This window comes from Oryctolagus cuniculus, chromosome 20 (assembly GCF_964237555.1).
Source record: "Oryctolagus cuniculus chromosome 20, mOryCun1.1, whole genome shotgun sequence".
Lineage (NCBI taxonomy): Eukaryota > Metazoa > Chordata > Mammalia > Lagomorpha > Leporidae > Oryctolagus > Oryctolagus cuniculus.
In genome coordinates this window covers 20,905,462-20,930,107 of record NC_091451.1, presented here as the reverse complement: position 1 = coordinate 20,930,107, position 24,646 = coordinate 20,905,462, and the positions used below count along the sequence as shown (strand labels likewise).

At 50.4% G+C, this 24,646-nt stretch overlaps 1 protein-coding gene across 2 annotated transcripts; it reads left to right on the top strand.

Moving 5' to 3' along the window:
* Positions 1-824: 824 nt before the first annotated feature.
* On the top strand, positions 825-16,181 carry PROX2 (prospero homeobox 2). 2 transcript variants are annotated; one of them, XM_070065277.1, is made up of 4 exons: positions 825-2,230; positions 6,040-6,145; positions 6,970-7,164; positions 8,483-16,181. In XM_070065277.1, the coding sequence occupies exons 1-4, from the start codon at positions 987-989 to the stop codon at positions 8,666-8,668; spliced, it is 1,731 nt and encodes a 576-aa protein (XP_069921378.1). In that variant the 5' UTR covers positions 825-986; the 3' UTR covers positions 8,669-16,181. The 2 variants fall into 2 exon arrangements, 1 of the variants encoding a protein (XP_069921378.1); XR_011384927.1 differs by lacking the exons at positions 825-2,230; positions 6,040-6,145; positions 6,970-7,164 and adding an exon at positions 7,307-8,135 and having other exon boundaries at positions 8,483-8,614.
* Positions 16,182-24,646: the final 8,465 nt, after the last annotated feature.

Here is a 24,646-nt window from a genome sequence, read left to right as displayed (position 1 = left end):
TTTTTGACAGGCAGAGTGGACAGTGAGAGAGAGAGAGAAAGAGAGAAAGGTCTTCCTTTTGCTGTTGGTTCACCCATCCAATGGCCGCCGCAGCTGCTGGCGCATCGTGCTGATCCAAAGCCAGGAGCCAGGTGCTTCTCCTGGTCTCCCATGGGGTGCAGGGCCCAAGTACTTGGGCCATCCTCCACTGCACTCCTAGGCCACAGCAGAGAGCTGGACTGGAAGAGGGGCAACCAGGACAGAATCCGGCGCCCCGACCGGGACTACAACCCGGTGTGCCGGTGCCGCAAGGCAGAGGATTAGCCTATTGAGCCATGACGCCGGCAAGAAGTCTCTTCACAGACGTTTTTGTTGTTGTTTATTTGTTTCCAACTACTTGAAAGGCAGAGAGAGAGAGAGAGAGAGAGAGAGAGGGAGGGAGAGAATGTGTCTTTCATTTGTTGGTCCTCTCCCCAAATGCCCGCAACAGGAACCAGGAGCCAGGAACTCCATCTGGGCCTCCCACGTGGGTGCAGGGGCTTAAGCAGTGGAGCCATCAACAGCTGCTTCCCAGGATGCGTTAGCAGGAAGCTGGGTGGGAAGTGGAGCAGCCAGGACTCGAACCAGGCACTCTGATACGGGATGCGCCATCCCCAGAGGTGGCCTCACCTGCGGTGCCACGACACCTGCCCCTGGAGTCGGCACCTGTCACAAGATGGCCAGGCCGGGCACTTGTACATTGAGTTTGAAAGGCGCTGCTCAGAGGCGCACATCCGTTTTCTTCCTGTCTCTTATTTCAGGTGTCTGCCCAGGAGGTCTGCGAGCCACGGCCTCCAGGGCCCGAGTCCTGCCCCTACCAAGGCTGCTCGTGCTCCTTCCTGTAAGGACAGACGGGCGCCCAGCCCAGGAGGGCAGGAGGAGGGGTCCTGAAGCCCTTGAATTCCTTCCCGGGCCTGCTCACCCGGCTTTCTTCTCCGTCGGACCTGCTCCCACGGGCAGAGCCCCCTATGGAAGGTGAGCGAAGCCCATCATCCCCAGAGCTGGGGAAAGACCCTCCCTTTCTCTGGAGCCAGGTCCCCAGCCCCAGCCTGGCTGACCCCGACTGGTTTTGGGGTGAGCACATCCAGGCGAAGAGGGCCAGAGTGGAGGCCACCGTCCACGACAGGTGTCTCTCGCCCCACCCTCTGCTGACAGACCACACAGGAGCCAGGGGCGGCCGGGGCTGCCCAGAGACAACCCGGGAGCGGAAGAGGAAGCAGAGCCTCCCCGTGCACCAAGGCCGCCCGAGGCCAGGCCCTGCCTGGGACCAGGGCACCTGGAAGGGGGGCCCCCGGGTGAGAGAACAGCTTCAGCTGCTGAAGCGACAGCTGCGACACCTGCACGGGCACATCCAGCAGGCTGTGGGGCCCAGGCCCAGCACCCAGCGCCCTGGAGGCTCTGAGAAGGGGACGGGCCCTCTGGGCGGGGAGCAGAGAGATGGCTGTAGGTCTGGTCCCCGGAGGCTGGACAGCAACTGCCGGCACAGCTCCAGCAAGAACCCGTCTGGGGTGCGGGCAGCCAGAGTGGCCGGGGTCCAAGGCCAGCCTGAGGAGCCCCGCCCCCCTCCTCCTGGGGCACAGGCTTTGCTGGGGAGTCTGAGGAAGGAGCTGACCAGGGCGGTGTCCCAGGCTGTGGACTCTGTACTGCAAAAGCTCCTGATGGATCCACCGCGCCCCCCAGCCCCGCTGGGCAGAAGCTTCCAGGCGCTAGTACCGGAGGCAGGGAGGGAGCCCACACCTCCTGGGCGAGGTGCCCATCATGACCCACTTGCTCTGGCCCTCTTGCCCAGGAGGGCCCAGCCTCCAGCTGGGGTCCCCTTGGGAAATTTGCCACTGGCCAAGCCTCTAGATTCTCCTCTGCACCCCGTCTCGGCGAGAAGCTTCCTCAAGCCCCATCAGGGTGCCCCGCCTGGGCCTGCCTACAGCCAGGGAGAGCAGATGCGTACCCAGCTCCTGGGCCCCGGGCCCAGCGGCCTCTGGAGCAACAGTGCTGCCCAGGACTCGCCCTGCCTAAGCCACCCCTCCTCGGAGTCCGCCGTGCAGCCCTGGGGAGCCGCCGAGCCGGGGCCGTCGGTTCTGAGCCAGCAGCGGCAGTGTCCCCTGCCTTTCACCTGCCCCGGCCTGGCGAGCTTCGGCCTTGTTCCCTCGGTGAAGACGGAGCAGCGCAGCCCGCAGGCTGTCCGGGACGTGCTCGCGCTCTCCTCCCGCCACGTATCCTTTCCTAGCCCGCGAGGCGCTGCAGGAGCATCAGTGGCTGCGGAGGCAGGCAGCGGGGTTGGGGAAGGAATGCGGGCGTCGCATGGGGCGCGGCCGCAGCCACTTCTGGGCCCGCTGTTCCCAGGGGCGCACCGCTCACTGTGTCCTGGGGAAGCGGCCACTGTGCCTGTCGGCATTTCTCTTCTGTGACTCCTCACTCCCCACCACTACCGGCCCGTTCCTTGAAAGCGTTTTGTCCATCATCTCGAAGGCGCTTCTGGAACGCGGTGGCTGGGCTGGCTGGTGTGCCGGCTGCCAGTGCACAAAGCAGTGACGTCATTTGCGGCATGGCTTCCCCGCCCTGCCTCCATAACTCAGGGGGAGCGACCTCCAGGGCACACGGGAAGGGAGTTTTCGTCCCAGACTAGACCCGGCCAGGCAGCTGGAAGGGACCAGAAACCTTGAAGTTAAGGGGCAGCTTCCAAGCTGCAGCTGAGTGGGCTGGGCCTGGGGGCTGTGCCCGTGGAGAGAGAGGCGCCCCCACTTCCCCGACGCATACTTAGAGAAGCCTAAGAGGCCCAGGGCGGCCCACGGGGGTCCGGATCTGACTGCTTCCACTTTGCATCCCTTAGGCCGACCCCGCCTTCCGCACCAGCGGCTTGGCTTCCGGGGTGAGAGTCGTTGAGTGAGGAGAAGTAGCTTGTGTAGACACCAGGGTGGTTTCCTTACGGGGACTTCTCATTGCCTTAGCACGCTGCAGTCTGACGCAAAGCTAAGGGCACAGTATCTGCAGCCCACCACTCACTTGACAATGAACTCTCCTCCAGCGAGCATCTTGAAGAACTAATGTTTCTAAGGACATTTTAAAATTTTTACAAAAGATTTATTTATTTCAAAGGTAGAGTGACAGCAAGAGGGGGACACATTAGCAAGGGGCTGGATTGGAAGTGGCACTCTGACATGGGATGCCAGTGTCACAAGTCGCAGATTAACCCCCTGTGCCACAGCACCCGCCCCCAGAGGCCACATTTTGGATATTGTTTTTTAAGTGAGCTTTGCCTTCGCTGCTGCTTCCTGGGCAGTCTTGGGCCGTCTCCAGAAACTACTATGTCTGGGGAGTCGTATATCCAGGTGGGAACCAGGGTGTCCTTTGACTGGCCCAGCCGCAGGGTGGGGTCCCGCCAGCTCACTCCCACTCCTGGGCCCTTCCTTGTGTCCTAGGTGTCATGAGCGCCCCCTGCTGGTCATGGGCGTTGGAAGCATCCCAGAGCTCAGGATCATCTGGAAGGCAGTGAGCTTCTATGACCTCAATGTCAAGGGCACCACACGGGCCAGGACAGCCTGATGCTAGCTGGCCAGCCCTTGTGCATGAGAAAGGCTACCTCTCGGGGTCTGTCGTCAGAGACCGCTAGTTAAGACTCAGCACTAAATCCAGGCAATGGTCAAAGAACCCGCCTCCAGGAGACTGTGTGTGCCTGGCCCTGCCCTGTGAAGAGAGGACTGGATTGAGAGAGCTCCAAGCGGCTTCAGAGCGCAGCCTAAGAAACACAAGCAGGCCTGCTGCCAGGGGGGAGTGCCTGGCTAGCTTCAGGGTGCATCAGGTACCCGAGCAATCCTGCTGCCTGTATTGAGATGGATTCCTGGGGGCCATGACAGCCACCTAATGGCAAGTGGCTTTGAAGTGTAAAATACTGTCACTCACAGAGCCCCCGCCCCGTGACACAGGGAGGCATGTGTGAAGACCTCCAGTGGGGAGTGTTCACCGGCACCTCGTGGCAGGCACTGGTGCCAGCTGCTCATGGCTGCGGGGCCACCTCCATTCAGCCACAGTTCTGGAATCCAAAAGATTCTGAGAGGCCCTATGCTTTGTTTTCCCTCTAAGATTCAAACTTTCCCAGTGGCAAAACCTGGCATACACTGATGGACGCTACTTATAGACCCCCTGGCAAAGCAGAAGTAGTCTTGCATTTTGCTGTTCTCGTACACAGTGCCTCTGCTGTGGGTGTTAATGTGCCTATGGTGCACATACCTCTCCCCTTTATAGCACAGCACATTCCAAGATCTGAACTCCAGTTGCCCCAGCGTCTCAGATGAGTGCTGGGCTTGTGTTATCTCACAATCAAGTATCCCTTCCAGGTTCAGGTACCAGAGTGGCAGAGACAGAGAAGGAAGCTAAGTTGTCCAGAGTTGCAAGATAGTCAAGTGGGGAGAAAGGATTCAAACCCAGGGTCTGATGGCCAAGCACGAGCTTTGATGACTGCACTCCACCTTCGAGAAGTGAGATGGCCCAGAGGGGGTCAGTGGCTTGCCCTAGGTCACACAGCTAACAGGTGGCAAAATCAGCATCTGAAACCAAGCCTTTGGCTCCCAACTGCGGGGTTCTTCCAATGGCATATATGGACCTGCAGCAATTATAAGGATGGCAAATGGGCAGCGACAAGGGTCTTCTGTGTAGTAGCTTGGGTGCCTGTGCCAGCTGTAATCACAGTGTTTGGTTTCTTTTGGCTAAACTTATTTATCCTATTGAGAAGTCTTTTTGTTTCTTTTTAAGATGTATTTATTGATTTGAAAGACAGACAGACACACACACACACAGATCTATCTGCTGGTTCACACCCCAAATGGCCTCAGCAGCCAGATCTGGTCCAGGCTGAAACCAGGAGCCCCAACCACATCCGGGTCTCCCACATGCATATCAGGGGCCCAAGCACTTGGACTATCCTCTACTGCTTCCCAAGGCACATTAGCAGACAGCTGGATCTGAAGTGGAGCAGCTGGGACTTGAACCACATGGGATGCCAGCATTGCAACAGCAGCTTAACAAAGCTACACCAAAACACTGGCCCCTTCTGGGAAGCCATAACTGCCCTAAAGCTGTGGCTCTTAGACCTGAGATCCAAGGTAGCTCTGTGCGATGCCTGTCACCCAGCTGGGTCCTGTCCACACCACAGCGCCCCTGCTCTTGCTAAATGAGAAAGAATCTGCTCCCAGGGTGAGGTTTGGTTTGGAATATAACTTCCAATATATGTGCATGGGTTAATATCAACCATTCACTCACCCACTCCTTTATCCACCAAACATTTATTGAGCACCTACTATGTTCCTAGCACTGGGCTAGGCACAGGGAACACAAAGATGAAGAGAAGGTCCTTGCCTTCTGGGAGCTCAGAGTCTGGGGAGACACACATGCAGTCCGAGTTCCCACAAGGTCACTGCTGCCATAAAGGGTTGTACACAGAGCCCTGCTGGCCCAGGGTCAGGAGGGGTCTCAGCTCATTCGGCGAGGAAAGGATTCATGGAGGAGGCAGCTCTGGGTTGAGACTTGAGGGAAAGCTCTGCCGGGCCAATGGGGGCAGGTGCAGCCCGGCCACCCCAGCCTACGAGCAGGAGCACAGTGTGAGCTGGGCTCCGTCCCGTGAGGCGCTCGCTGGCTTAGCCACTGCTAAGGTAGTGGGGACTGCCTTGCTGGCTCCTCCTCATTCCAGACAAGGACATCGAAGTGGAGGAGGACAGCCAATCCCGACCTGGGGACACCTGGAATAGAGGCACCATGTCGTCCCAGCCCATTCGGAGAGCACGTACCAAGTTCCACACATCACGATGCTTTTAAAACCCTGCAATTTCACCGTGCACATATGGTATCCAGTTTCTCTGATCAGTGTTTCCAGGGACAGAAAAAAATGGAGCAAATACATCATTCAACCAAAAAAAAGAAAATAGAAACAACAGGAACAGGACAATTCACCATTTCAATAATCAGTTCGGATGAAACTGTCTGACGACCTGGTGCTTTACGGTGTTGATTTTCCTTGACACAGAGATAAACCCAGGAGGGCCTAACGCCCGGTCACTTGAAGAAGGCCAAGCTGATGTTTTTCTTCACGCGGTACCCCAGCTCCAACCTACTGAAGGCCTGTTTCCCTGATGTTCAGGTAAAGTCATTCAGTGGGGTCTCAGCCTCAGCGAAACTCCCCGGGGGCAGTGTGCACTGCCCAGTGTTAGGTCATGGTCAGGGTCACAGTCATGGTCACGGTGTGTGCACTTCAAGATTGCCTTGGTGGTGATGGAATTAGCATAACTTCCAAATCTGGGCTGAGACTCTTTGGCTAGGAAGGTTGGTTGTCTGGATTTTCAAAGTGTTGAGCTCTAGATAAGTCCAGAAACACACGAGAAGGGAGGACAGGGCAGAGAAAAACACCAGTAAGTGGCATCTTGGGCCAAGCGTTCTGTCTCTGCGGGGGACGTTATGAAGAATAAAGAATACATCGAGCCAGATACTGCCAAATTCACATTCAAATTGCTGTGCTTCCCAGCTGAGACAAAGTATACAGACCAAGTGTGACAGTAAGGAAAACAACTCCGTTGGAAGCAAACCTCCCCTGTTCCCAGGAAGTGTATAAGGGCCTCTCCCACCCCGGGAGTTAGGGGCTGCTGATACTTTGAGTCTATCTCATTCAGCTTCAGTTCTGTCCCCCATAATCAGTTGTTTGGTTGCCGCCTGCAACAAACTCTGATTGCAATTTCAATTCATTCTGCAACTCCGAGCAGCCGGTGAGCTGCTCTCCGACCTCTCCTGGTCCTTCTCCCAGGCAGGCAGCTCCTGGGCTGCCATACAATTTTCCTGAGTGCAGCAAAAGCTGGCACCCATCGGCCTTGACCCTGGACCTCCCCAAAGTCGCACTTTGCATGGGTGAAAAGCCTTCGTTGCGAGGGCCTCCTGCCCAGTGTCTGACTTGACGGGACCCCTTGTCTGCAGTTCAGCCGCTGCGTCACCTCCCAGATGATCAAGTGGTTCAGCAACTTCCGTGAGTTTTATTACATCCAGATGGAAAAAGCTGCCCGGCAAGCAATTGCGGATGGCGTCACAAATCCCAAAACGCTGGTGGTTCTCCGTGATTCGGAACTGTTTCGAGCTCTCAGTATGCACTACAACAAGGGGAATGATTTTGAGGTAAGAGCAGGTGCTGGGGTCCCCTGAGGTCCAGTGAGGAAATCCTCGGCCTTTCTGAGCACCAGGGTAGCCGAGGGGCAACCTCTCTCTCCTCCACAGAGCTCAGACCTCCTACCTTGTCCCAGGCGGCTCTCTGAATGGTCAGCCAATCTTCCTTCTGAAGCTTAGGCAGAGGTCGACCAGGTGTCCTGCCATCTTAAACGCGATACGTTGTAACGACCAAGTTATAGAACCCGTTGCCTTAGTTCCAGGAGGCTGAGCACCAAATGCTGGGCTCCAGTCATTCCCTCGTCTTGGCCTAGGTTTTCTGAACAATTATTTCCGTCGCTCATTTGGCTCTGATCCATTTTCTCAGCTGAACAGTTTTATTTGGGGACCTTCCATGGCAAGTCACCTCAAGTCCCTCTGGGAATCATGACTAAGCAGTGCTCAAGCCTCCCAGTCCCCGGGAATCTCTGTGAAGGCACACGTGGCACCTTGGACCCAGGTGTCCCTGGCGTGAGCAGCTGTCAGGCTGGCTTCTCTGCTGTGATCCCAGAGAGCAGGTTACCGCCCACGGGCTGGACGCTCAGCGAGAGGGCGTCTGGGAGCCCAGGCCTGCCTGCGGGGAGAGGGACCAGGCTTCCTTCCTGAGGCCAATGTGGACGGGGCGGGGGGGGGGGGGTCTGCCACATCTTCCACTTGGGGACGGCCATGTGGCACGCTGGGTCCGGAGGACCTGTGGGTGCCAGTCTGGGTGAGAGTTCTGGAATGCAAGCCTTTGGGTCCCCGCCCCACAGGGCACGCCGGTCGTAAGCTTGGGGTGCTCCTGCCCGTGATGGGTGCTAACGGAAAAGATGACCAGATGTGACCACAGAGCTAATTTCAGTCAGAGTCTCTTACTTCTTAAAAAGCCACGCCATTAGTGGAATCAGCTCCTCCTACAAGGGCGTGTTCTTAACACACCTGTCTCCGTGGAGCCTCGCTCAAAGGTTTGTGTTTGATGAAGGGGCAGGGGCTTCCTGGGGCTGCAGCAATCACAGGCCAGGGGGGCAGGGGTGCCCTCAGCCACTGCCCAGGGCCCACACGGCATCAGCCAGGGGAGCAGGGGTGCCCTCAGCCACCGCCCAGGGCCCACACGGCATCAGCCAGGGGAGCAGGGGTGCCCTCAGCCACCGCCCAGGGCCCACACGGCATCAGCCAGGGGAGCAGGGGTGCCCTCAGCCACCGCCCAGGGCCCACACGGCATCAGCCGGGGCGGGGGGCGGGTGTCTCTGCAGTGCCAGCGCGTCCCAGCCTCACGTCTTTTTCTTTCTTGGGGGTCTCTTTGGGGATGCAGGTCCCAGATTGTTTCTTGGAAATCTCCAGCCTGACGTTACAGGAGTTCTTCAGGGCTGTCTCCGCAGGGAGAGACTCAGATCCTTCCTGGAAGAAACCCATTTATAAAATTATTTCGAAACTGGACAGTGACCTCCCAGAGATATTCAAATCTTCCAGCTACCCCCAGGAGCTGTTTCGGAGTTAAGGTCCCACAACATGAAGACCGGTCTGTCTTAAATGGCTGTTTAGCTGTAACCATATAAAAAGGGCATAAGGACCTGCACCCTCCTCCCAGTAGCTACCATTACCATTTTGATCATTTATTTCCAGAGTCATCAGATTTAACCTTAACGTCTGTTAACTAATGTGGCGGTGTGTTGGCAGAACACTGTAAAGGAAACACAAGTGTGCAACCAGGAGCCTTGAATCCCAACTCCACCTCACTGTCTCCCTGCATCTCTGCATCTGTAGGGCGAGGCTGTAGGCACTAGGAGGCATCCATCCCACAGTGCTCTGCGCTTCAGCGCCCCCACACCTTGGCTTTCAGAGAAGCTTCCCGTATTGGGGTTTTTCCACAAATTGCTGTTTTGATTTTAGTTCTTTATTGATCAAGCTCCCTCTATTTGCCAGCCGCTTTAGCATAAATTATCTTTTAGCTTTCCACCCTGAAAGGTAGATATTGCCCTCTTTTCAAAAAAAAAAAAAAAAAAAAAAAAAGACCATACACTGAGACTTGGGGGGTAACTCGCCAGAGGCCATGAGGCTAGGGTGGTTAGGTTGTTAGGGACCAGCAGGAGCGGGTAGCCATCAAGGTCTTTGGAGCCGGACCGCCTACTGGACCTCCCCAGACTGTCACTTGGGATCTCGGGCCACCACCCCTGGGAGCCCCAGCGCTGGCGGGGCACAGTCATCTGTCGGCCTCTGCCTGGCGTTTGGCAGCGCCGCGTCACCCTTGCATTTCACTGATCATCTCCGCTAACCCGACAAGCACTTCCTGCCGGACTCGAGTGTTGCTGTTCTTCCACGTTCATCTGCTGGAAAAGTCCATCAGCCGGACAACCCGAATAGTCCCCAGTCGACCAGTGCAACTGATGTCCAACTTCCTATGTGTGCAAGACACAGAACCTCAGGAGACGGATCGTCTGGCCCCCCTGCTTAAATTAGGAAGGAGGAAACCCAGGCCCAGAGAAGAGGCTCACACAGCTGGGTACAGTCCCGGCAAATGTGTCATACGCAGAATTTGGGAATTCTCACTCCATAAAGAAATCACAGCCCATAGCTGACCTCTGCAGATGAAGGAATTCATGCAGTCAGTTGGTTTTTTTCCTCTACTGGCGCAACACAAATCGTGAGTCCCTCTGAGCACACGGCCATGACGCCTGCAAAGCTCAGCCCCTGTGCCTGTCTTCTAAGCTGGTCAGGATCCAGTCTGCCAGCTCTGCCAAAGGTGTGCAGGGCAGATGGGTAACACGTGGCCGGGCTTTGTAGTCTTCCTCACCGGGCGTCTCTCCCATCTGAGCAGAACAGGTTTCCGAACTCGGCTGGTCCGCGTCCACCACCTCTCGGGTCAGGTGTGAGCTGGAGAGCAGGTGAGAATACGTTCCTGAGCTAGGCAGATCAGCACAGGGCTATGAGGGATGACTTCCTTCGGGTTTTCTCCTGCTTCGAACAGTTGAGAGGGAAAGCAAAACGAACGCAGCAGCTCAGACCCACCTGCACAGGTGACTGACAGGTCCCCTCGCAGTGTCCCTCCGTACTTCCACTTGCACTTGGACGATCTTTGCCCTGTTTTCTCCTGAAGTTCCCTTTATGAAAACAAAGGACTCTGCCAAAACCCGGGCTTCCCACGCAGCAGGCACTGGGCGTGGCTATCTGCTGTGTTTGGAGGCAGTGTTAGAACCCACCCTCTGCAGGAACAGAAGACATCTGCGAGAAACAGCTCTGAGTTCTGATAACGAACAACTCTCTTGCCTGTCCGAAACCTGAAATTCATTAGTGTGTGTTTGAAAGACTGAGCCAAGCCACCTCTAGGGCAGCGAACCTTGTCCCAGGGACAAATTGAAAACATTTGTGTACTGCAGTCTTTCCGGGAAGTGCTCTCTAACCACTGAGCTAATCAGAGAAGAATGCATAAATATATATGTTCTGCCAACAGAGGAATTCTATTTTATTGTATTTTTCTGTTTCCACCAAGGGTATCTCTTTCCCTCCTGGGAACACGCTGCGAGTGTAAGCTGAGCCAGTCATTATGTTCCGTTAGCCTCACAACACAGCCAAGGTCTGCTCGTTCTTTCCATGAAGATACAGGCGGGGGCTGTTCTCTCCCGAGTCAGACGTGTCCAGAGTCTGGCCGAACACCGCATAGCTGTCTGGTCTTCTAGTGGTAGACAGCAGGCCGTGGACTGTGGTTTCTGGTGACAGCTCTCCTGAGGAGTCAGTACCCAGTGATGGATTGAAAGCAGCTGGTGAACTGGCGTTTCAGGCAGAAGGTTCATCAGCAACCTCTGATTTGAACGTGGTTTCACACAGTACACACAACTCCAAACCAGACGCAAACACAGGGAGCCCAAAGGCAGCTCCTCCATGCCAGCCCCAGAATGGAGGTCCTCTTTTAAAAATACTGTCTTCGTTTTCAGTGACGAAAACCTAGGATCCTCAGAAAGTCATTTCAAATAGCACTTCTGTAACATACTTTTTATATGTGTCTTTGGGAAATATTCCTTTTAAAAATCCTTAAACAATTAGCTAAGGTTTTGACAACTAGCTTCCTGGATGAAATGCATATTCTAAATTTTCATGATCACTGATTCTGGTCCATTTCTTCACAGTTTTGATCCTTTGCTCTGTAAAGCAGATCAAACATAGTCTGGTGATGTACACACCATCCCAGTGTGTGTGCATATTTTTTGTTAGTGTTATCCAAAATGTTCAAGATCCCAAACAGAAAATATTAAAAAAAAAAAAAAAACCTTTAATGTTTTCACGCAGACTCCGTTAAGCATTTGCACAGATTTCACGTCACGTGAGGCCATTTCTTCAGTACTGAGAAAATCAGAAGAAAATCATGGAATTGTGTGATGAGTGGGCAAAGGTCCAGGACCCCTGCCGCCACGAAGTCACAGCTCCCGCGGGGGCTTCAGACGCTGCTGCAGGCCTTGGTGCTTTCAGGAAAGCTAAGTCTGCAGCAACAAGGCAAATACAATAGTTGTCATCCCAGCAGATTCCTGGCCGGATTTCAGCCCGCTGGCCTGCGTTAGGGGATCAACAATGCACGCTGAGTTGCAGGGGTAGACCACGCTACCTGCACTTAAAATCATTAACGGGTGTTCACCTGTGGGAAAAGATGATTCCTGAGGAGTATTGGGTGGGTGGGTGGGGGTGCTTAGACAATTCCCATGGGTCAGGAAAAAGCTCTTTCTGATCTAACCTGGTGCCCGGTGTGGAACGCTCAGCCGTTAAAACACACGCAAGATGGACTCAGCCTCCAGTGGGCCGGGGCGGAGGAGAGCGGCAGAAGGACACTCCTGCAGCCCGCCGGCCTCGCCCGTCCAGCGACACACCGAGGCACCTGCCGGATCCTCACCGAGACTTGCAGGGTCGTTTTGGTTCTCACGATCTCACCTCTTCGTGCTCCCAAGCCCTTTTTCGCCAGCATTTCCTCATTTTTCAGTCACCCCCCGAACAAGTATCGGTTCCTAATCTTTCCTCACAAAAATCGCTTTCTCCCTGGATTTACTGATCACTGCTCCTGGCCTGGAAATGCAGCCTGAGGCGACAACGCTCTCTCCCGTACCTGCCTTCCGCTGGACGCTGCCGCCCCCCACGCCATCCCGTTCCTCTTCACCCACCTTTTTTTTTTTTTTATTTTTTTTTTATTTTTTATTTTTTTGACAGGCAGAGTGGACAGTGAGAGAGAGAGACAGAGAGAAAGGTCTTCCTTTGCCATTGGTTCACCCTCCAATGGCCGCCGCGGCTGGCGCGCTGCGGCCAGCGCACCGCGCTGATCCGATGGAAGGAGCCAGGAGCCAGGTGCTTTTCCTGGTCTCCCATGGGGTGCAGGGCCCAAGCACCTGGGCCATCCTCCACTGCACTCCCTGGCCACAGCAGAGAGCTGGCCTGGAAGAGGGGCAACCGGGACAGAATCCGGTGCCCCAACCGGGACTAGAACCCGGTGTGCCGGCGCCGCTAGGCGGAGGATTAGCCTAGTGAGCCGCGGCGCCGGCCCCTCTTCACCCACCTTTCCTAATTGGAGCGCTATGGCAGGTGTGTGGGCTCCTCCACCTATCAGCTAGGCTTCTCTGCAAGCTACGCTCTTGGCCTCAGCTTTCCAATCTGTAAAACAGGGCTAATAACACAGTGCCTATCTATCTCATGGTGCTGTTGTCAAGTTTAGGTAAAACACGTGTGGAACACGTGGCATGCTCCTAGTACATGATACGCGCTCAGCAAATGGCATCGATGCCACTGCCCGGCAGCCATAAGCTGCCAGCGGTCAGAGACCTGCAGTGCTTTACTGGGGGAAAGATTTCTTAGCTGGAGAGTGGTACCGACTCAGAACACATTTTGCAGCTTGTTTTTGCTGTAACTCTGCAGTAACATGGGACAGCATAAAGCCTACCTTAAAGTCGGTTTGTAAACACATCGACATGAACAAATCTCCCCTACCTAGTAAGCCTTGTGCTGAAATCTTTACATGCACCTCCTCACTTACTCTGTTCCCTGCCACCTGCCACACCTACTGCTGTTTGTGGAGACACAGACCTGCTTTTGCTTCTCATGGGCCAATGTCAGACTCTGCATTTTTGGCATCCCCTTCCTTATAAGCTTAGCAACTGACGTCCTATTTCTAAAAGTAAGCAATTTTCCATCTTTAATCATGACTGGGGGGCTGTCTGTATGTCTGCTGAGTAGGCTGTTTTGGGCCTGTTTTCTTGACCGACTTCTGTGCGGTTTTTCACAACACCCTTGCAGTCACTCCACTTGATGAGAGGCCGGCTCGCTGCCCTCTTGCCTGGGTAAGGGGTGAGGCAGGGAACATGTAACTAAGAACCTGCTCTTCTTTTCCTGCCATTTAAAGGAGATGTGCAGGATTACTTCCCCATAAAGAGGACTCCACTCTTTTCTGGAAAAGGACGCAGCCTCCTTTCTGCTGTTTGGTTCTTTCCACTTGCAGCCTTCAGGGCCAATTATCTCTGCTCTTCCTTGAATGTGGGCGGTGATTACCTTTTTCAGGATATTCAAGACTCTGTTTTTTGGCTACCCTGTTTCTAAATAAACTGACTTTTCAAATCGAGCTTTGTGAGGCAATGGGATTACCATTTTGAGGTTTTGCTAATTCTCACTGTATTAGATTTCTAATTTAACACTGTCACAATTAGAACTGGCAGAGTGTGTTCTTTATAAACACTGCTAAGCTGTTCTTGTGCAAGGCTGCCATCCTGGTGCTTAGCTACTCCTTCCCATCCAGACCCCACGGCTCCACCAGGGCTGGACTGACTCCCGGCCCTCCACAGCCCTTCCCTAGAGGCGACTCTTGCCAAAGACAGTGACCCCAGCAGGAGTTTCTAAGGAAGAGAGCAAGGCAAAGGGATTGGAACAAAACCCAAACACAAGCTGTCGTGCTACGTTGTGGATTCATCAGCAATTACTGGAGACAGAAAATTCAACAGCACTGGACATATTTTCCTAAAGACCTTAATTTTGTCACACTAGGCGCAATGATAAATGGTAGCCATGAATGTGTATGCTTAAGCTATGGAGAGAGTAACAACCCAACATGTGAGTGAGGCAGAGCTTGATATGTTGACTCCATGATTAGAATATGCTGCTAAGTGTCGGCTTCTATTTCTTTATTATAGAGCCGTGCCTATTCCATTCAAACACCAGGGCAGCTCTCCGGAAGGCTGAGTCTCACTGTTTGAAGACTGGATCATTGCATTTGGACAGAGCAGGTCTCAAATGTTTTGAAATGGAGCAGAAGAGAACTTCCTGGCCTCACTCCACTGCAGTGCTGGATCTGCCCCAGAACCAGAATCAGTACCGTTATGTCCTGTTTTGGGGTAGATCCGTATCATTTCACTCCTTCCAAATAAACCAAGTGGCCACGCTTCAACTACGCAGAACACAGTTTTCGAGGACAGCACCAATAATGATGATATTATGAAAAATGAAGAAAAAGCCACCTTGTGTTACAAAACCCGCATTAGCTACCCCTGCAAAGGAGCAGTCTCCAACAATACACAACGCAATTCGTTTTCTCTTAACAGTTCTTTAACGTCTCATGTGGAGTTCTGTATCTTGCTGGTAGTGGGATTACACGAGGCTACAGGAGGTGTAACTGCACAGCACAGACACACGCACATGTGCTTTAAAACCTGGCAAGTCTGTGTAGGCTCTGAAGGTGGGCCGGTGTCAACTCTGCCTTCGACAGGTTTTGATACATACCTCCCATTACGTGAGACAAGACCACTCAGGAGGGGCGTGGGTGAGAAACGCATGGGGACTTCCGTCTACATTTGTTTGCAACTTCTGAATCTACAATTTTTTCAAAGAAGAAGTTAAAAAAAAATGCAACACCAGAATCTTTGAGAAGGTTCTATTGGTGGGGTGATATCCCCTAAAAAAGCCCATGCTACCACACATCAGAACATTTTTATTGCCACTTATGCCAAGGTATCAAAAGCAGAGAAGGAAGACACATTCTCGCTTCTTGATGAAACAGCAATTCCCCTCCTGATGGGGCTCGTCTGGCTCTGCTCCGAGCACAGGGGAAATCGGACGACATGCTGGGTTTGCTCTGACGAGGCTCCGAGCCGAGAAGCCACTGCAGATAATCCGCTCTTCCTGCCCGCTGCCCTCGTCTCATCCACAGCCCTCTCCACAAACCAAATTTCTCCTTCAGATTTTCAGGGTCAGATGACATTGCGCCAGCACTCTGTCTGCTGGCAGGCGCCTTCCCCACAACTGGCAGGACGGTGGTGGCAGGGGGCGGGGATGATGGCGACTGTATGTTTGAGATGAACTTTGGCTTCATTTGCTCCCAGGAAATCAGATTCTTCCTGTACCTACGCTGCTCCTTGGCTATCACGCACCTCTGGAAACTGCATGAGCCCTTCCAGGCTAGCTGGATTTCATTTTTCACACTTCGAGTTATCAACTGCTATCCTTCCAACAAATCTACCTTCTGCACCTGCAAAGCTAACAGGACAGAGTCTTCAGAAGTCATGTGTAAGGACTGTGTTTTCAATCTCCTGTACACCACTGGTTCTGAGACTTGGCTGCCCACTGTAACTACCTGATGGCCCTCACAGGTTAGCAGTGCCCGAGTGCCACCTTAGATTCTGGTGTGCAGTCTCGCAGTACGACCTGAGCTTTGCCAGTCTTAAAAGTGGCCCAGGAAAAACCACTCTTTCACAAAACAACTCTTCACATGGGATACTTTTCATATTTCCCCATTCTTCCACACACGGCATATCGAGTGGAATTCGAGCAATTATTTCATTGGCCCCTGACTGATTAATGAGTTATGGCCTCTGTTGTCAAAAGCTTTCCCCCTGCCCTGACAATAACATTCATCTGGTGGAAGCAGAAGGCTAAACTGAAAAACAGAAAACTCTCACAGCACATCCTTTTAATAAAAGCTTTAATGTCTAAATAAATCAACTAACTAATGTCTGAATAAACCACCATCCATCAAAGTGGGTGTTCCAGAATTCACCACTTTAAAAAATTAGTTATCCTGAATTTAGTTGAAGGGGGGGAGGGAGAGATTTTTCATCTACTAGTTTATTCATTCAAATCCCCACAACAGCCAGGGCAGGGGAACCTGGAACTCAACCTGGGTCTCCCATGTGTGTGGCAGCGACCCAAATACTTCAACGGCCACCTGCTATCTCCCAGGGTGCACATCAACAGGAAGCTGGAATCGGAAGCAGAGAGGCTGGGACTCCAATCAGGCACTCAGACGTATGACATGGGTGTCTCAAGCAATCTGAACCACTGTGCCAAATGCCTGTCCCAATAATGCCTCTATGGTGTGTGTGTGTGTGTGTGTGTGTGTGTGTGTGTGTGTGTATGTATATATATATACATACAACTCATATATAGGAAAGGATATAGAACCAAAAACTTTTCCAGGATTATTCAAACTGGCATCAAAGCAATGTGATATGCTCTCACACCACCTGTGAATCCAGCTGTCATAATCTCAAAGGGAGCCAAAAATGTTTCGGGGAAAAAACAAACTGGTGACTGCAGAATGCTATCACCTCAGCCTACATTTTACTTTTTTCCACAACTGAAACATAACATCTATTCCAAAAATTTATTAGTTCTGAACGATGGCTACTTCTTAGAATTCATTTTGCTTATCCGTAGCAATTCCAAATCTAGATTCAAATGGCAGAATCCAAATGAGGGCAGTACATAAAGCTGGAACTTTAAAATACCAAATTTTTTTTTATATTACAGACATTAAGATTCCTTCTTAAACACATATACATATAATAATTAGAAGAACATAAAAGGAGAAATTGTTCCCCTGTAGCTCAGCATTTCTTCTGTATTTTCCCTGCAAAAAAAATATGCCTACAAGGGGCATTTACCAAGATATTTAATGCAACATTGTTATGACAGCAGAAAACTCAGAAAAAAGGAAAAAATGTTACATACATATCATGGAATGTACCCATGTGTAATACATATACATATTTATGCTGATATAAACCTGCAAGTGTGTATCCAATAAACAGTGGGTCTGCAGAACAATAGGGAAAGAATGTCATTCATGTGGAAAACTCTCTTGTAGATATGTACACCAATGCATAGAGAAAGCCACACTTCCAAAAGCCATATTCCAAAATGCTAACAGTAATGACCTCTACGATTTAAGGTATTTGCATATAAAATGGGGGGGGTGTTTGAGATTCATCTGCAATAATTTTTTAAATAATAAAAATGAATTACTATGTAACAGTGGAAATAAACAATTCTGAAAAAGAAAATGTCCAAAAACATACTTTAAGAAATTCAGTGTAACAAAAATATACCCACCTTGACGGGCGCCAGCAAATTTGTTTTAATGACACTGATTCTTTTCCCAGTGGAAATAGAAAATGGGAGGAAGTTTACAGCGATATATGCTGATCAATTCACATGCAGACGCGGCCACCCAGCCACTCCACTTAACCCAAGGGAATTCTTGCTGCCTTCTCTGGCACAGGTTTGCGCTCGCTGTTTAACTGTCCATACAAGGTATTTACCTGCATCTTGAGAATTGGAGGCACTAGAGGAATATCACTCAAAGAGGCAGGCAATAATCACGTTTTCGTGTGAAAGCAACGGACAAGAACTACTCCACTGCAAATTCAGCATCGATATTACAGACCTAGAGCCATCAGGCTCAATGAAGACCCAACTGCTATTGCAAAGTTATCAGTAAAATGGTCAAAACATATATAATCTACATAGCATGACTGACGGCTTGTTTCTTCGCAATAACCCTTCCAGAATCATCACTATTCTTTAGGGTCTACATCAGGAGCCCCCAGACTATGGCCGCAGGTCACATGTGACTTATTCTGCCTCTACTATGTTGTCTCCACAGTATTCTGAAAAGATTATTTCATATAAAAATCCAGATTCCAGTTTATCCTCATCTGATAACATGCAATCTACTTTTCTTCATGGCAACCACCAGCTGGAGACCATGGACAGGCATGGACAGGCATGGACAAGCATGGACAGGCATGGACAAACACACCAGCCCTCTCCGTGCCCTACTGCCTCACCAGCACTGAAGCCAAGAGGCAGCTGCCGCGTATCATTCTGATTTTTTTTTCTAAGATATTATAATTAATTGCATTTCTAACACACAGCAGGAAAACTAGAGCTGGCATGTTAAATAGTTCAAGAAAAATGGGAATGAGGACACGACAGTAGAGAACATGCTTACATGTCTCTCAAAAACCGCCTGTCTCCACTGGGAGAATGTAACTTGTAATGGTGAAACTGCTGTCTGATTCTCTTATTTACCTTATTTCCTATCCTTTGGAGGCATTTGGACTTGCAATAGCGGGTGTATAAATTACATATGGGTACACTGGGAGATACAGAAGCAATGAAAAAGCAAACACTAATAATTGTTTTGTAAATCACACACCTATTGACCTATAGGAATTAAATTTCTATTTAAAGTTTCACCAGGTTGATTCTAAATTAACTTGTTGCGTATCAACTATGTATAACAGATGTCGCACACTGGGTGCTGCAAGGGTGGAAAAGTGAAGCAGGTCTTACCCCACAGGAGCTTGCACTGGGACGTGGGAAGGACTGGGAACAGATGGCATCGTGTACACATCAAGTTGCTGAGAATCCTGCCTACCCCACTTCTGATCCAGCTCTCTGCAAATGTACCTGGAAAGGCAGTGGAGGATGGCCCAACTTTGGCCCTGGCACCCATGTGGGAGATCCAAATGGTGTTCTTGGCTCCTGGCTTCAGCCTGGCCCACAGCCAGCTGTTGCAGTCATCTGGGTAATGGACCAGCAGATGGAAGCTAGCTTGTGTTCTGTCCCCCAGCCCCCTTCCCCATTGTTCTGCTCTCTTCCCTAGTGTTCTTTCAAATAAATAAATAAATGTGTGTGTGTGTTTAGTATGAATAAAAGGGCTACTCTAGGAGAAAGGCAAATCAAAATGGCTGGATATGGACAAGCAAAGCCCTGAGAGCTGGGAGGGATCAAGATAGGAAGACGGGGCCGGCGCCGCGGCTCACTAGGCTAATCCTCCGCCTTGCGGCGCTGGCATACTGGGTTCTAGTCCCGGTCGGGGTGCCGGATTCTGTCCCGGTTGCCCCTCTTCCAGGCCAGCTCTCTGCTGTCGCCAGGGAGTGCAGTGGAGGATGGCCCAAGTGCTTGGGCCCTGCACCCCATGGGAGACCAGGAGAAGTACCTGGCTCCTGCCATCGGATCAGCGCAGTGCGCTGGCCGCGGCATGGTGCCCATTGGAGGGTGAACCAACGGCAAAGGAAGACCTTTCTCTCTGTCTCTCTCTCTCACTGTCCACTCTGCCTGTAAAATTTAAAAAAAAAAAAAAAAAAAAAAAAAAGGAAGACAGGGCCGGTGCTGTGGGGTAGTAGGTAAAGCCACCGTCCGCAGTGCTAGCATCCCACATGGGTGTGATGAGTCCCGGCTGCTCCACTTCCAATCCTGCTCTCTGCTATGGCCTGGGAAAGCAGAAGATGGCCCAACTGCTTGGGTCCCTGCACCTGCGTGGGTTGCAGCTCCTGGCTCCTGGCTTTGGGTCGGCCCGGCTCCAGCTGTTGCGGCCATTTGGGGAGTGAATCGGTGGATGGAAGACCTCTCTTTCTCTGCCTCTATGTAACTCTACCTTTCAAATAAATCCATCTCTTTAAAAAAAAAAAAAAAGACGACGAGGACTGGCATGGGGGCAGCATGGAGGCTGGGCCCTCTGATCACTAAGATTCCTGAAGGATGAGAAAGAGGCAGAAACAGCAGGGACTGCAGGGGGTGCTCAGGGGACCACACCCAGTGTCCTGCAGTGCCGGACAGGGAAGCAGCAGCTGGAGAAGTGGTTGGGATCACTGAGGAAGAGTCCAATGCCAAGCTGATGAGTTTGTCCTTGATAAGGTGGGACACAGAACGACCAAGATGCTTGTCAGTGGAGCTAAGGCGAACAGGCTAGTTACACACGAAATGACAAACGACAGAAAGCTATCTGCACACCAGGACACAAATGCTTTACCTGTGTACTCCACTGTTCTCGCACAAGAACCGAATTCAGTACTCAAGTTAACCTCTAAGCTTCTGTGACTTAAAAAACAATCAGAAGAAACATGCACTCAGTGAGATCCTAGAATACAGCTGAGGGAAGATGGCTGCTGAGGTGACAGCGCGGCTCCTGATGGTATCTGGGTAAGAAGGCAAGCCCAGGACCACAGCTTAGCACGCGCTCCGCACCGGGGAACTCACCGCTCTGGACTTCCCGAAGGTCTGCATGAAGCAGCCACTGCAGTTCGACTGAGTGACTGAGAATCTGAGCAAGTCACTTACCTTCTTTCTCTTTCCAGTTTGAAACTGGCAGCCAAGTCAGAGGCGGCAGGCACCTGGCAGCCTGAGGGAGCTAAAGCCCTTACCAAAAAACCAAAACCAAAACTAAAGTTCTAGGTGCTGAGTTATCGAGTATCTCTCACACACACACACACACACACACACAATCTTGATCCGTCGCTCTTCTTACAAGCTCACAACAGACGAATATTCCCACGGGGCCACAACCTGCTAAGGCCAAGGAGGTGCTGTCGCCCCCTCCAGTCGGACCTCTCGTTGCCCGCCTTACCGTCGTCTCTGCCCTCCTGCCGCACCCGTCACCTGCCCGGCTCTGCCATGCGCACAGGAAGCAGCGCCTTATTTATTCTCTACAGACACAGGAGTAAGGCACTGGGCCAGATGCCGTAAAGGAAACACGTGGTAGGGAACACACATCCCACTTTAGGGAATTACGTGCTGTCCAATTCTAGTATCACAACTCCAAGTCAACTGAGATCTTTCAACAGAGTTGGTTGTACTTCTGTCATTCTGGAGATCACATAAAGGGTTGGAAATACACTGCTGAGGGCTCCCAAGACCTCACAGGGCCGCTGATCCCTGTGGAGGTCCCCGTCTTCTTCATGGAGCCCCACGGATTTAAGTTAAAAGAAGAAAAATTAGACATACCTAATCATAATAGAGCAATGCACTGCCAGAGGTAACAGAACGGAGAGTGGGATTTCAGCACCTGCCTGGCAGAAGCGAAGAGATCAGGCCTCAGTCTAGATCACGATCATCAGACACAGGGCACGAGCATCTGGAAGAAGGGTCAGGCTTCTTAAGTAGAAGAGTCAAAGCCATGGCTTTCCTTTCACAGTGAACCATGAAATCCACAGGCTCTTTGCAGAATCACAAATGTCAGGCGCTGCCCCAGGCAGAGGGCTGTCAGCTCTGGCTCTGGCCAAACATCAGCACAGAAGCGCAGGTGCATGTCAGTATCCAGGTTCCGAGGGCAGCGGCCTGAGGACTTTAACTCTCAGATGTGGGCGGAGCAGGAACCACCACAGTAGCTTGCTGCTCAGGTCTTCAAATGCACACAGTAGTTCTTTGTTTTCTCAGAACCTATGATGCCTCTGTCACCTCATTACTGTCACGCTCTCTTGAGAGCAGTTGCCCACAGTGCTGGGCTGGCTCCGAAGTGCTCATCACCCTCTGAGGACACCCATGTGAAGGATGCCATTGCTATCATTCCTTCATAGCCAGAAATCAGCTAAGTGCAGCGGGTAGCTCCGCAGGAGAATGGAATGTCAGTTAGCAACAAAAAGGAACAAATGGCTGACAGACCTAAAAACCTGCATCAGTCTCAAGGGAATCATGCCAAGTGAAAGCAGCCAAAATACCAAAACGTTACACACTATACGGTGTCATACATATCTTTCCTTAATAACAAAATGACAGAAATGGAAAACCCATTAGTGGTTGCCAAGGGTTGGAGATGGGGTTTGTATGGGGGGGGGGGGGGCAGATAGGATAAAGGTGGAGAAGGGGTTACACAAACCTACACATAAGAAAATTGTATACAATAACACCTATGCCCTATATTCCACACCATGAATAAATACAGCTGAAAGAATTTCTAAAAAAATTCAGTAATCCTCCTTACAATAAGATACCTTTGGGAAACTAAAAAGGGGAGAGAGAGAGGAATACTTTTACACACGATCCGAATGACCTCTAACACATAAAGGAGAAAACCAAGGTAGCCATGTGTACAAAAACCAGCTGAAAATGTGAGTACTTAGTGTGTATATACAGAATTTTTCTAAGAACACGACACAGTTTCCACCAGCTGCCTTTACAGATGGAAGAATACTTTACACTCCTGAGTCTTCTGCGTTTTATGCCACATGAATGTTACTCATGAATCACTCTCTTCTTTCTGACTATGTGGTCTGGCAACCGCTTTCTGGGACCACTCATCCCCTCTTGGGTACCTGATTACCCTCTGCACCTGATCTGAAACCTCCATACTGGTTCCGAAGATCAGTGCCACTGGTACCTGAAAAGTGTCTGTATTTCTCCAGCTCACATATGCTGTACTATTTCATATGGAACAGCAGAGTCTACAGGAGCTGGCTATAAAAAGCAACAACTATCTTCAGGCCAGCTGGGCATTTTGAATTTCAAAAGAGCAGTGAGAACATAATAGTGAGATGATGACAGCTACTGACTGCTGAGACTTTACCACGGGCTGATCACCGCGCCGAGCAGCTTACACGCACTATGTCTGCTTTGTCATTTTCATTTTATTGGAAATGGAAGTTCAAATAGGTTAAAAGATTTACTCAAGGTCATATAGCTTCTAAAAGAGAAACCTGAACTTGTACTAGGATCTATCAATCTAAAAATGAGTGATCCTCCTCCTTCTATGGCTCAGTAAAACTCATGTTAAGTCCTAGAAATTATGCCAGGCTCTAGTTACCTACAGCAACATGCAGTGAGCAGAATAAAATACTTAGTGCAAAAGCTGACGGGCATCCACAGGAAGAAAATGTAAACTGAACTTTTTTGGACACCTACTTTGGCTTTCTCAATCAGTGATCAAAACTTTTCCACAAGGAAGTAAATCCAAACACAAGATTTTATGGTTTTACCTTTGTCAATAAACTTCCGTATTATTCACTGATATCTGAATCAAATTCCTAGAAATTATGAGCATCAAATTGTCAACAAACGGACTACTGCAGAGTATGTTGGCTTCTGAGTCCTACAGTTCAGTCACCAAAATATTTTGAACAGGCCAACTCAACTTAATCCTAAATCAATGATTCCAAAAGAGAAAAGCCATCTACATCTCACCTACTAAGCTCCTTGTAAGCAAGTTTACTGGTAGAGCTGAATCACGGAATTGAGAAATCTGTACATTTAGGTTAAAAAATCCGACAGGCCCACCAGGATAGCAGGACCTTTCCCCAAAGTCAGACTATTCTGTATTAAGACACCAAAGATTTAAAATAAGAGTATGATTAAAATAAAAATTTACTAAAATTCTAAGCAGCTTTCTGAGATAAGAAAAACAATGTTAACGAAATGAAAATGAAATGCTAGCAAATAAATAAAATCCCAGGTTGGGTACTCTGTATTCTCAGTGCATCTCTTAACAAACTTAAAACATTGTGGGCATTTTCTACCCATACCAAATCTCTCTGAGGTACCCTTGGATTTTCTACTCTGTTCTGCTTCTAGTGATAACACAAGTTCAAGATTTAGTTAACAACTCCATTACTGGACTAGCAAAATCAAGTAACAATTGACCATCTTAAATATTTTCTTTTTGGTGCCTAATTTTTTTTTTCATTTGTCTTCTTACACTGAGGTCATCTGTTAGATCACTTCCCTAAAGGCGATACTGCTTCTCCCCTAAGGTCATGGTAATCTGTATCTTCTAGAAACTGGCAGGGGCCATTTCTGTGGCCTCTTCCCCACACCTCTTGATACAAGCACAGACACAAAGCCAGGGCTGCGAGGCAAAGCCACAATCCAAAGCTCATTACCACTCCCTATTTTGCTGCATTCTGAATGCCGTCAGAACACAATCTAGAAGAACACACAGGTTTCCATTTTTGTGAACCAGAGAACGCATTCTGGAAGGTTTGTTTTTGATGACAAAAGACACTGGGTGGTTTTAGAAAGCAATAAATGAATCTTTATATACTAATTCTTTTTGGTTATATTGTGATACACTTTTACCCAACATAATGAAGTGGCTGAGAAAGATCAGTGTGTAGAAATGTATTGCAGGCCAGGCCAATAAACAATCAAATAGCTTATTAAATACTACAAACAGTGGAAGTTATTTTATGCAGCAGATTATACATTCAATATTGACTTCTTAATGAATTTAACGTCTCCTATGCTTTAAACACTCGAATTTCAGGGAGGTCTGCATCAAATAAGAGTTGGCGACCTCGGTGATGCTACTCAAATGTTAGTATTAACTCTACTCACACAGCATGTAATGTAGGTCATAAACCGCAGAATTTTTGTCTGTAGCCCGAAGATACTCAACATACTGAAGTCTGTAGTGAATGTGTTTGCCAGCTGCTGAGCTGCATTACAGAGTGGAAATGGTGTTTGAGAA